The sequence below is a fragment of the Rhinolophus sinicus genome, linkage group LG01 (genome assembly GCF_036562045.2).
Source record: "Rhinolophus sinicus isolate RSC01 linkage group LG01, ASM3656204v1, whole genome shotgun sequence".
Classification (NCBI taxonomy): Eukaryota; Metazoa; Chordata; class Mammalia; order Chiroptera; family Rhinolophidae; genus Rhinolophus; species Rhinolophus sinicus.
In genome coordinates, this window is record NC_133751.1 from 74,711,392 (window position 1) to 74,725,197 (window position 13,806).

Consider the following 13,806-nt stretch of genomic DNA (forward strand, 5'->3'; position numbering starts at 1 on the left):
ATATAATAGTTGGCACCCTGAAGTTTTCTTAACTCATGAACAGTGGGACATTGTAGAAGAGAGAATGAAAACTTCAAGGGTTGAACATAAAGGTATGACAAAGAAAAAAGAAAAAGAAAAACAGAACTGAATGCGAGAAGAAAATAGGATTCTAATTGTGAAAATAGGATTCTAATTGTATTAAGATAGATGCAAATATTTGTCAATTCTGTGTTGACGTTAGTAAGTTTAAGATCCAAATTTATATTAGGCAAAGTGAAGAAATAGTACTGTTTCTCTGTTTTTCTATGAAAGTATTGTCATTCATATTAAATGTTTTATTTTTGTCTTTGGTTTTAGGTCAGACTGTGCCAAAATCCCAAACTTCAGTTGAAAAATAGCCCACCATATATACTTGATATTTTACCTGATACATATCAGCATTTGAGACTTATATTGAGTAAATATGATGACAACCAGAAACTTGCCCAACTCAGTGAGAATGAATATTTTAAAATCTACATTGATAGTCTAATGAAAAAGTCAAAACGGGCAATAAGACTCTTTAAAGAAGGCAAGGAGAGGATGTATGAAGAGCAGTCACAGGACAGGTAAGAATATTGCAGACTTTATTTTTCTTAGGGTCATTTTGCTTTTTGCTTCATGGGCAGCATAAATGTCACCATGTGTTTGGGGGGAAATGTCATTTCATATGTGTATTCACTTTTCACATTATTTAAACCTTACAGTTTTACATAAATTTATGCTAATATCTCGTTCATGAGATAGTGTTCCTATTTTTTTAATAGACATGTTTTAGAGCAGTTTTGGATTTACAGAAAAATAGAAAGCACAGAGTTCCCATATGCAGTTATTTCTGTTATTAATATCTTGTATAGTGTGGTGCACTTGTTACAACTGATGAACCAATGTTGATACAGAATTATTAACTAAAGTTCATAGTTTATATTAGGGTTCACTCTGTGTTGCCCAGTTCCACGGGCTTTGACATTGTATAATGTCATGTATCTACTATCACAGTATCATATAGAATAGTGTCACTGCTCAAAAAGGCCCTGTGCTCCTCTCTATGGTTTTGCCTTCTTCAGAAAGTCGTAGTTGAAATCATACCGTATGTAACATTTTCAGACTGGCTTCCTTCACTTAACAATATGCATTTAAGGTTTTCCCTGTCTTTTCATAGTTTGATGGCGCATTTATTTTTATCACTGAATAATTCTGAATTACATGGGTGTGCCATAGTGTGTTCAGCCATGCACCTATTGACGGACATCTTGGTTGCTTCCAGTTTTTGGCAATTATTGATAAAGCTGCTGTAAATAATTCACATGCAAGTTTTTGTGTGGGCATAAGTTTTTAGTAGCTTGTCGGAGTAAATACTTGGGAGCATGATTGCTTGATCTTTTGGTGAGCCTATGTTTAGCTTTGTAAGAAACCACCAAACTGTCTTCCAAAGTGGCTTTACTGTTTTACATACCCACCGACAATGAATGAGAGTTCCTGTTACTCTGTATCCATGAGCATTTGATATTGGAGACAGTGTCTTTAACACACAGTCTTAATTGAATGTGTGGGTATGATAGGTGTGGGTGGGAGATCTAGCTTCGATTCCCATACTTTATTCAGTAAGAAACTAGACTGGGTGGCAAAGACTGAAGTGACCTCAACTGACTGACTCCTTATTTTATAGCCAGAATTCTTGACTTAGAATCTTCTCATTAAAGTTTGTTGTTTGGCTATTCCAGTGTTAATTTTTATGATCTATCTTAAACCCAATAAAGAAAATAATAGTGTTTGTCATTTCTGAAATGTTTTAAATATATCTAGAATAGTCACTGACAGTGACAACCTATTTAGATTTCCAAACAGAAAACAAATACAGTATTAATTTAAATATATATCAACATAGTTAAGTTGACTTTCAGTTTAAGTCACTGAACTTGTCTGGATTTTAGTTTCCTTACATATAGGAGAACCTCTATGAAACCTCTAATATTTCAGATTGGGAAATACTAGCCTAATGAAATACAGGATTATATAAGACAAAATTCTGTTATCTAGGTATGTAGATTATGAAGTTGTAAATACCAGCCAGATAACTCAGAGTAAGTAAAACCAGTAGATTCATACATAGAAAAACCCTCTGCCAAATGTAAAATGGCATAATATTTACTTATTTATAATTTTCTCTCTAAATTAGTGATGAACCAAAACATAATCATAGGAGTCTAACTACTTATGTAACTGTGGGCTCATCACTTAATATTCTTGGACCACAGTTGACACATCTTATAGGTGGCGAATCTTCCAATTGCCTTTTAGCTGTAAAGCTCTAAGACTCTCCAGGACTACTAAGGGGGGATTGCCACAAAGAGCTAGAAGTAAGGTAGAAACATATAGTGATTGTTTCTTCTTATAGACCTTTCAGGAATAGCCAGTGTTACTGTTGTTTCTCCGAAAATAAGACCTAGCTGGACAGTCAGCTCTAATGCGTCTTTTGGAGCAAAAATTAATATAAGACCAGGTATAATATAATATATAATATAATAAAGTCTTATATAAGTCTTACATAATATAAGACCCGGTCTTATGTAAGAGCGGGTTTTATATTAATTTTTTTGCAAAGAGATGCATTTGAGCTGATTGTGTCCCTATCTCCCTTTTTTTGAGGAAACAGGGTATGGGAAGTCAGATGTTTAAAAAAAAAATTTTTTTTTCACTTTGTTCTTCTTCCATTGAAAAAAAAAAACTTTTTTTTTTTAGAAATACCTTTATTTTTATTATTTAGGTTTAGTAGCCTCTCTCTTCCCCCTCCAGCAAAGTAATCCATTATACTTTTTTTTTTTTAGGGTCAGGAGAGAGTGAAGGTGTGTCTTCTCTAGGGGGGAGAATGAATTGGTACAATTTTTTTTTTGGATATATATATATATGATGTGTGGTAAACTTGTATCCCACTTTTACATCATTGGTAACTTCAAATTTTTTCTAATTTTTTAGATGTCTTATAACAACCATTTTTTTTGTTTTTTTTTTTTTTTTTTTTTTTTTTGTGGGAGCATATTGTGGCAGAATCTCTGTATTTTTTTTGTGTGCGTGATTTTTCCAGATGATGATATAGATTTTCACATTGATTGAGGCAACTCTAAAGTGTTTGTTTTAAGGTCCAAAAAAAAATTTTGTCTCTCCTAAATTCAACCCCTAAGACAAAGTTTATTAGTTTCTATGCTATATATATTTATTTTTATTTTTTTTTTGTGTGTCATGTGTGTTTTTTTTTCTGTGTGTGTCTGTGGCCAGTGTGTGTTAAAAAAAACTGACATTTAATAAATATCTAAAAATAAATCATAATGTTTTATTATTATTGGTACACAACACAAGGACATTTTTTTTTTTTTTTTTTTTTTTTTAATAATAATTTTTTTTTCACATTCTCTTTTCCTTTCCCTTAATTCCAAAAAAAAAAAAAGAGGCTAGTGTGTGTGCTTACATGGATGGGGCTTTTTGTTTGTGTAAAAAAAAAAAAAAAAAAAATTTCTTTTTTCATGGTTGTTAGGCAGCAGAGTATTCTGTTTAGTAGAATGACTTACCTAACATGAAAGACAAACTAATTATTGGGAATATTATAAATTCTCTGAACAATCTTTTTTTATTCTGCAAGTAATGTCACGAAGGACATTGGTATTCAGCTAAAAATGAAGGACAGTAATAGTAAAAATAGTCATTTGAAGTTAATTGACTAAACCAGTCAGTAATGCCTCTAGTGAGTTGGTGCTTTATTGAAGAACGTTGTGCTGGATGAGTACTTGAATCAAAATGTTTATTTTAGTGCTCCTGGTATTCAAAAATAAACTTCTTTGTGGATTTGCTTTACATGTAAGGGCAAATGGGAAAAATTCAGGTATCCATTTTAAACTAGCTATGTTTTAATTGCTAACATAGAAGTAGCTTGAGTTTTTAAAGCAGTTTCACATAGTGATAACTATAAAAACATAGAAATATAAATATAGCAAGTGGCACACAATGTATTTCTTGTGTAGAAGGCGAGAAGTAAAAATTATAGATGAATTTATTTACTATTGAAATAGGTAATGAGGGCACACAATGCTAGCCTCTTGCTTTGAGAATGGGTGGAATGATTTCTGGTAGAGGCAGGCTGAGTGCCTTCTTGACTTTAACAGTAAACCTCTTCCTTCTCTAGTATCATTTTTCCCCAAGTTTTTTTTTTTTTTTTAATTTTTTCTGTTTTTTCCTCTTACAAACAATTGAACCTCACACTGAGTTGGTGCTTCTCCAGCTGAGTGTCCAAACCATTCTGTGGTGGTATTTCTGGGAAGAGTAATTCAGTGATTTTTTTTGGCACACACATGGTTTTTGTGCGTATGTGTGGAGTGGGGGTTGGGAATGTTGTAGAGAAGGTAGAATTTATAGTAGTTTCAGGCACAAAGAGGAAAAACTTTATATCATATTGCTTAAAGTTTTAGTGGCAAAAACAAAGTGGGTGTGAGGGCAGTTATCGCTGACAAATGTTAACACCGAAGGAGGTACCTTTCTTCAGTGGTTTGCTGGCAGTTTCATCCGTTAACCATTTTAATAGTAACATATACTTTTTCATATAACATGTTATGTATTAATCACTGGCTCTGCAAATCCTGGTGTTGGACAATGATTTTAAGAACACACTGAGGAGATGGCCTAATGATATTCGGATTTTCCGTATTTTAGAACTGCTTCAGTGAACCAGAGTGCTACAACACATTTTTTTCCCCTCCCACACTCTGGTTTACAACCACTGAAACAAAACCAAAAGTCAACTGAGGTGGAAAATAGTTCTGCATTTGATAACCTACTGTGAAGAAAATAAAGGCTTTTAAAATATTTGTGCCAGAGAGTAATACATAAATGTGTTGTTATTAATGTCATTTCAAAGACCTGGACCATTTCTTATGCACGTGTGTTGTAGAAACAAATCATAGTTTGCATAGCTTGTATAATAATATTCATTCCAATTAAGATTTTTTTTTTTGAAAAAAGGTATTTTGGCATCAAATTAGTTCTAGGAGATGCTAGCCTTTATTTAAAATCTTTCAGGAAAAAAGTCTTTTTTCTCCGTTGACCATTTGGCTGAAAAAAGAAAAATGTGTATAACCTGTTACATTAATGAAGTTTCATGAGATAGTGTTCAAGAACATTTTGGAACTGATATATTAAAGATACATGGTTAAGTTAAAAAGTGAATCGAAGACATTAGCTACAACAATAACAATAAAAGCAACAACAAAACGCAAAGCTGCAGACAAACCCACTTTCTTTCTTTTTACCACTGTATGACAACATTACTTTGGCCAAAGAATAATGTTGCATTAATGTAAATGTTTAAATTTGTATAAACACAAAGTGTTGATTATACGGTCACTGAAGTAGTTTTAAAATTTCTTACGGGTTTTCAGTTTAGCCACATAAAGAGGTTCGCCGGTTTGCACAATTTGGGCTTTATGTAATGGTTTTAATTGTTACTGGACCTCACAGGTTAATGGCCTTGTTTATAATCTCACTTAATTCCACATTTTCTCATAGGCAGCTCTGTGCACTGTGAGAAGGAAATGAGGAAAGAGTGGCTGTTGAATTGAAGGCAGGAATCTCAGGGTTTGATCCTATTTCTGCTCCAAGTGTTTTTCGTAAGCTTGGTTGATTTCCTGACTCCGATCTATGTTTTTTAGCCTTTAAGTTCTTTTCTGGATAGTCACAATATTTTTTGGCTCAGGTATTTCAACATCATAGAACATGTAGTTCGTTTCAGACTAAGGCTGCTGTTAATACATTAGTTTGTTAAATTTTCAAATTCAGTAGTAGTTTATAGTAGAAATTTTGTTTTTGTTATTACGGTAATCATTTACAGGAGAATTAATCTTAGGGTTATGTCTTTTATAAATAATTTGTGCACTGTTGAATGAATTCCATTTATTCTATGAAATATCTATTATTTAATGATGCATGAGAGGAAATGCTTTATATTCATTTTAAGAATAATGTACATTTAAAAAATTAACCCAGTCTATTTCTCTTTTTTTATTTACAAATTGTGAAAATTGCAGTTCTTTTGCATTTCATGAGGACAAGAGACAAGTTACAAGTGGAAAAATATGATTTCTAAATAAATCAAAATAGGTTACTGATCTTTTTTGAATCTAAATATTTTAATATAAACACGTACAGTTGCTGTTTTTCTATATTTGTGTGTATTCTAGGTATATATTTTCCTTTTCAGTGGAAGTCTGAAGGAATTAAAATACTAGTTTTTGGTATTTTAAAATGATAATATAAAACTTGAGTTCAGAGGATAAATAGTAGTCAATCCTTTTAAAGTAGAAGTATGTCAGCCATATACGAAATGGAATTTTCTTTAGAAACCTTGAACATCTTCCTGAAATTGACTAACTATAAGTGAATAAAAAGTTTATTAAGTCTTGATAAGAATGCTTTCATTCATATTTCAAACATCTGGGAGATGTGAAAGTACTTTTTTAAAGTTTGGAAATGAAGGGGCTTAGTTCTTTAACACTATGAAAATAAGAGGCCACAAGAAAGTTATTTAGACAAATGTTTTCAAGTTAAACAAAGAGAGTCTGTTAGAGTGGGCAGGTGAGAACTTGCAGAATCTTTGACTGTTAAGGCCTTTATGGCTAACTAGTCCATGCTGCTTTGCTAACCAGATACAGAATGATTTTCTTGTTGATTTTCATGTAAGTGAAAAGTGAATGGGGGTTTTCCCCAGCAGTTTCCTTTTGGGGCATAGTGTCAAAATACAAAAGAGATCAAATTATTCAGATATAACTTAAAACTAAAGCCACTGTTTTTAAATAAAATGTTCACATTTAACCTCTTGTTATTTATTTTACTTACTTTTGTTTCAGCCCTGTCTTCATACCATTCAGCCCCAAACTCTTTGTTTATTAGTTGTTAAAAGTTTTATTGCAACTTATTTAATTTCCTTCCAAGTCAAATAATATATTATAAACACATGATATTGGATTTTATTTTAAAATTGGAGAATTCTTTTTCTTGCAGTTTAGTTTATCAAATGTTTATAAATTCCTGAGAGTGATCACCACTGTATTATAAGACAGTAAGCCAACTCACAAGACTCAAGTGAACTTGGCGTTATGGTTGAATACCTTTTATGTTTTCAGTCTTAAGGCAGCTTATTAAAATTGATGTTTTCCTTTCAGTAAATATCTGATGACATTCAAATTTGATAATTAAAATCCAGAAGCACTTAAGAAAGAATGCCTGTTTTTAGTTTCATAATAACAATACTCCCACAAAGAAGGTTGATAAATGATGTCTTTCAAGTGGCAGATTTGTTATTTAGTTAAAGAAAGCTCCTTTGGCAGTTTTTTACAAAACCAAATTAAAGTCTGTTTATAAAACAGACAGGCTGCAGTGATAATCCTATAGCCTGAGGAATGCTTGAAAATCTAGCCCTAGAAGCATCTTTTTCTTTTTAGCCATTTAACAAAGAAGTGGAATTTCCAGGAATCCAAACAGATTAGCATCCTGCAGAAATTGGGTAGGTCATAAAAATGTATTCACATCTGTTTTGAAATAATGGCTTCAGAAATAGTTTTCTAAGCCCATTTTTAATACTAATCTTGGGTCTCTTTCAACTCATTGCTAGAGCATGCATTCTTGCTTGAGTTTGCATTTATACACATATAGTTTGCAGGATAAATGTAGGAGATCATTACAAAAGGTTCACACTTACAGATTCAAATAATAAAGAGAGATTGAGGTTGCCTGTCTTGTTTAGTTGAACCATTAAGGAACGGATTAAACTGAAAGATAATTTAGATTTATTATTGAATTGTGTTACTTTGAATATCTGATCACGTGAACATGTACTCACAGAATTGTGGCTGCATTAGTTTCCTAGGTCTGTAGTAACAAAGTACGTACCACAAACGAGTGGCTTAAACAACAATAAGTTGATTCTCTCACAGTTCTGGATTCTAGAAGTCTGAAATCAAGGTGTCTGCATGGCTCTGCTTCTTCCAAACCCTTTGGGGCAGGATGCTTCCAAGACTCTTTTAGCTTATGGTAGCCCCAGGCATTCCTTGGCTGGTGGCAGCATAACTTCAGTCTCTGTCTTCCTCTGGTGTTCTCCTCTATGTGGGTGAGTCAAAATTTCTCCCTTCTTACAAGAAGAGCAGCCATATTGGATCAGGGCCTGGGCTAATGACCCTATCTTAACTTTCTTGTATCTACTGAGACACTATTTCTAAATAAGTTCATATTCACAGGTAGGGTTGAGATTAGAATTTCAACATATCTTTTTAGGGGACACAATTCAACCTCTAACAGTGACAAATAAGGCAGTGTAAAATTTAAACTAAGAAGAAGAAAATTGAAACTCACTGGAGTATGTTTATGAAAGTGTGAAAACTTTGTTAGATAATGCCAAACAAAATTGCTTAAAATTATTTTTTTGAATGACCTGTAGCTCAATATGTTTGTAGTTTTGTTTTCAGGTTTATAATAAAAACCATGGTGAATTAATTTATTGATTAATTTTTAAGCATATATTGAAAAGCATGGTGAATTTAACTTTCATCAATAATAAAACTTTCATATACATTGACGTAAGAGAATTTATAATTACCTTGTTATAATGTAACATTCTTACTGATTTTAATAATGTATAAAATGCCACCTCTCTTTAGAAATTATTAATATTATAACTATGTATATTTAATTGAAAGTTATATTAATAGCCCTGATTATCCTTGATTAAGAATTCCTGTTTTATTCTTTTATTTTGTGATAAACTCTGGAAGTTTAAAATAGTAAATTATGACTTACATTATTAAATCTGTTTACAAAATTTTCTGTGTTGCAAATAAAGGAGGTGGGAGGTGTTTTCTGTGTTGGTGGCATGGAGAAGGGTACATTTCACATTCACTTTGAGTCTCTAATACTAAGATAGAAAGTATTATAAGTATGATTTTCAATTAAGATTTCAGTGAATCAATTCAAGGATTTTAGCTTAAACAAAAGTAAATAATTGTTTCTCAAAATGGAATGTTAATTGGGTTAAACCAGGGGTCAGCAAACTGTACAGAACTAGATAGTAAATATTTTAGACTCTGTCAGATGGTCTCTGGCAACTACTCAACTTTACTTTTATAGTAGGAAAGCAGGCATAGACAATATGTAAATGAATTGGAATGGCTGTGTTTTAATAAAACTTTATTTACAAAAACATGGTAGACTAAACTTGGCATCTGGGCCATAGTTTGCCAACTCTTGGCATAAAGTATTAATACAAATTTTGGATGATAAAATTTTAAAAGTGTTTTCTCAACATAGACTGAGTAAATAAGTTGCATCAATTAGGAATGTGTTTGGCTAAAAGTAACAATACCTGACCCATAGTAGTTTACCTATATCTCTCCACATGCTGTCAAGACACCCACGTTTTTTCTGGCTTTATAATATTGCTTAGTATTAGGGTTTGCCTTTATTCTAGTCACCTTGTGGTTGTAGAATTCCTGCTGGAGCTGCATAGTTTTTAAGGCTACGAGACTTGAGGAAAGAAGGGCAGCACCACCTATGGCGGTCCTCTTTCTATCACTGATCAAAAGAATGTCCTGGAACCTTTCCACTCGACTTGCTCTCTCCAGCACATTTCTCTTAGGTCTTCTTAGGCCTGAAAAAAATGTGACATCTAGAACGATAGTGAAAACTTTTTCGTGTACATTTTTTTCTGTTCTTGATGCCTTTCTAGGAAAAAATAAATAAATATAAAGGAAGGAACAAATATACTAGGACAGTTTCATCTCAAACTCATTATCTTTTAAAAGAGAAAACAATTGTTTTCTTTCTTCTTGAGTATTACCTCATTCTCTAAAACATTTGAGTACTGTTAACTTCTGTTTAGAACCAAATAATTGAAAGCAAATAATGAGTTTGTGAGGAAGATTGAAATTAACTTGTTTCCCCCAAAATAAGACCTAACTGGACATGACCTCTAATGCGTCTTTTAGAGCAAAAATCAATATAAGACCGGATATTATATTATATAATATATTATATCTTATAGTAAAGTAAGACCGGGTCTTATATTAATTTTTGCTCCAAAAGATACATTAGAGCTGATTGTCCGACTAGGTCTTATTTTGGGGGAAACACAGTATGTTTTATAAGAATTATATCATTATCTTTGTTATCAATGTCTATACCTCAGATGCGAGGTAAATATTCCAACACCATTTTCTGTCTAGAGAAGCTAAATTAAGTGGCGCTTACATGACTTGACAGGAATTGTATATATATGTGTGGCGTATTTCTAAATGAGGTCTCATTACCAGTTGGCATGTGGGAGCTGCAGCTGTTGGCATCTGAAGGATATCAGTATTGTAAACCTTTATTTCAGCTTTGTTTCAGGCGGACTCATTTGAACAATTAGTACGTTTTATACTTGTGAAAATGAGGTGTTGTCTCATCTTTATTAAACCAGTGTTAATATTGTATGTCAAATGGTCAGTAAATGCAACTTTTTTTTAAACACGATAGCTTATATTCATTAAAGTCAACACTGTTTATTTAAAGCTTCATCTCTGAAGCATGCCTTTTTGTGTGTATGTGTGTGTTTCTGTGTATGTGTGTGTGTGGGAAATGTTGCCTGTGATTTTTTAAGCTTTTAATTTCTTTAGATGAACATTGTTGTTTTTTTTCCTTTGAGGAAATAGGAAAGATTATGTAAGTATTTTTTTTCTGAAATATATTAACGAAAATAAAATGTTAGCTTATTTTGCATATGCTACAAACATTCAGTTTTTGTTCTAAAAGTTTTTATGGGACATATTGATTTTCCTATGATTTTAACAACATGTGGGAACTGTCAAGTTTATTTTTTTCCAGAAATTTCAGAAAACTTTAATTTGACCAAAGATCTCCATTTTGGTCAGCCAGATCTCTTTTGTCTGATTCAAATAAGTTTGCATAGATTCAAGTCCTAAGAAACAGCAAATTCTTCTGACCAATTTTTTTGTGAATGTTTTTTACTGTACAATTTTGATTTTAATTTTTTTCTCCCCACAGTTGGATATGTAAAAATTATGTTTTTGTAAAGCAACCAAAGTCTTGAAGTTGCTAGTTTATCACAGTACTTTTTGCCCACTTTATTAATATTTTGTAAACTACAGCCTGTGGGCCAGACCCAGCCTGCGCTTCTTTCTGTAAATAAAATGTCAGTGGCACATGTACATTCTACCTACAGTGACAGAAGTGAGCTGTTGCCGTGAGACTGTATGGTCACAAAACTGAAAATATTTACTCTCTGGGCCTTTATTGAAAAGGCTTACTGACCGCTGCACTATTTCATACTCTTCTACAGCAGACATAGAAACTTGGCATTTAGAAACTTCATCATTTTCTTTCTCTTGATTTTCTTTTCTCCCCTATTTCTACCACTACTGTTTTATGAGTGACTGACCATTGTGATAGTCTAAGGGCAATAAAATGTTAATGGCAGGTAGTCAGTGATTGAGAACCAAAGCCCTGTTAGACCCCCATTTCCTATTTTATGTCAGTATTCTTATGTATATGATAATTTTAAAATGCAATAAATTTAAACTTTTTTGTAGCTTTTTTTTTGTTGAGTGTGTTTTTTGTTGTTTTTGTTTTAACACAAGGTAGGTCACTAGTGTCTTTGGCAGTCGTGTAGTCTAGTGGCTTTCCTACACAGTCCATGCACAGCTGATGCGTTCTAATCCTCTGGAATGATTGAGTCCAGATCCCAGACTTCCTGTAATACCTCTGTCTTGACCAGTTGGGCTCTGAGCATCCACATTTGTTAAAAGTGCTCTAGGTATTTCTGATGACCTGCCTGCTCTTAGAATCCCCAAGTCAGATGTTTTTTTATATATACATTTATCAGGGATTATTGAGATGGGACAGATGGGATTAGAATCCTGGATCTGTTCAGAACTCTTTTCACTTTACTAAGCTTCCTTTGTCATCATTGTGGGGATCCATTCCCAGTTGTAAGTTAAAGGATCCCCATAAAGATAAATTTCTGTAAGGCCGTTGGAGGAATGTTGTTGGCACAAGAAGGATTGAAATCCTTTTTATATTATTTTCAGATTGGCCTAATCACTACCTTAGACTTTAATTTTGCGCGCTAGCCTATTTTATGCTGCCATTTCCCCTTCCTCTTCCTATGCCCCTTCTGTTCATGTAGATCCTTACTGAGTTAAAGATCCTACTCTGCCCCCGACCCCATCTTTTTTCAGCATTTTCTGATCACTCTTTCCCAAACAGCTGTTTTTCCTCTGAGCATAGCATTTATCAAGGCCTTTCATATGGCACTTAACTATATACTGTCAACTATTGCTGTCTTTTAAAAATGGTGGAGAGATAGGTCATCTTAAATGTCTGTCTCATCATAACTTCTTTAAAGGCAAAAGTCACTTTTTCTCCTTTGCAACTAACTCCCACAGTATCCAGAGCAGTGCTCCATAGTTGGCAAACATTCATAAAATATATGATTATTTCTCTAGAGTTACTGTAGGATTATTCAAAAATCCTGATTTATTCATGGATTATGTTATTCTGGGGCCTGGAAACAGGAGGCAGGAAAGTGTCCGGTGAAGTGTCCAAAGAGACTACCTTTTAAGAATTTGTAGATAAACTCTGAATATTAGCTTCTTCAGATTTGGCAATGAGTGCCATTGAGTTTGGGAGGAAAAAATGCCCATAAGCGTAGTAATACCGTTATTTATTATAGAGTAATTATACTTTAAAGTAGTTCTTAATTCTGCCTGTATACAAAATGTCCTTACCATAGTGACACATTTGGATAAAGCTGGTGAGGTTACTACGGTGTGGAAGCACCTCTTTAATGGAATGTCCTTGTAATTACCCTCAGCATCTGTAAAATAACCCCCTGAATAACTTAGAGCTTCACCATTCTGCCTGCTCCCACAAACTACATGTGGCCATGAGCATGTCTCAAGGCTTTCCCACTGACTTAGTTCTCCTTCTGAGCTCTTAACGAGTGTTCTCACTTCCTCTTATTCTTATTTTAACATTTCTTCAAAGACTGTTTTTGTTTCTGTGCTATGTTGTATTGATGACTCTGAATACACAGGACTTTTCAGCAACTGGGGAATCCTCCAAAACTGTATGCTTTCGACATGAATAGTGCAGTTTCATTTGGCATATATTATTGACAGAGGTGCTTCATCCTTTTTATAGCTTGCTGTGCAGCAGATGGTCGTTATATCATTTGCAACTCTTCAGGGAGTGCATAAATACATGGGCACACAAAATGGCTTATTGCAATCCTCTTGTGTTCTTGCTGATGGGGGTTCCCTGATACAGATGAGGATTTTCAAACTTGCAAATTAGTTTCCAGATTTTAGCTAAGATGTTTTTGTATTTATGCATTTACTCAACTGCCATCTCTTTTTCTTGAAAGAAATTTGGACCATTGGATCTAGTATTCTTGCCATATATGCTGCTTGCTCGCTCTCTCTCTCTCTCTCTCTCTCTCTCTCTCTCTTCAGGCACATACCAGCTCTAAGGGACATCAGACATTCAGAATATGTAGACAGGGCTTTTAAAGAAAGGAATTGCTGTTCTCTTGTATCAACCATGCAGACTTAGAAACAGACTTTAAAGGAAAACAGAGGCCTGTGTGTTCTCACTGTGTATTATTGTTGCGCCCCCTCACATAGCTGTAAGGATTTGTCAGCAGTTTGTTTTGACTCACTATACCAAGGTGGGGGTGGTTTTCTGTGTTTTTGT

The 13,806-nt window shown here is 33.5% G+C and overlaps 1 protein-coding gene across 9 annotated transcripts in view; it reads left to right on the forward strand.

Moving 5' to 3' along the window:
* The window catches only part of CBLB (Cbl proto-oncogene B), a 211,434-nt gene that overhangs the window by 13,099 nt on the left and 184,529 nt on the right, over nucleotides 1–13,806 (forward strand). For 5 of the 9 annotated variants that reach the window (XM_019742950.2, XM_019742954.2, XM_019742951.2 and 2 more), the window contains exon 3: nucleotides 340–590. The exons of the other annotated variants lie outside the window; for them this stretch is intronic. In XM_019742950.2, the coding sequence (XP_019598509.1) occupies nucleotides 340–590 (251 nt within the window). The remainder of the gene's footprint in view (nucleotides 1–339; nucleotides 591–13,806) is intronic. 9 annotated transcript variants of the gene reach the window in all.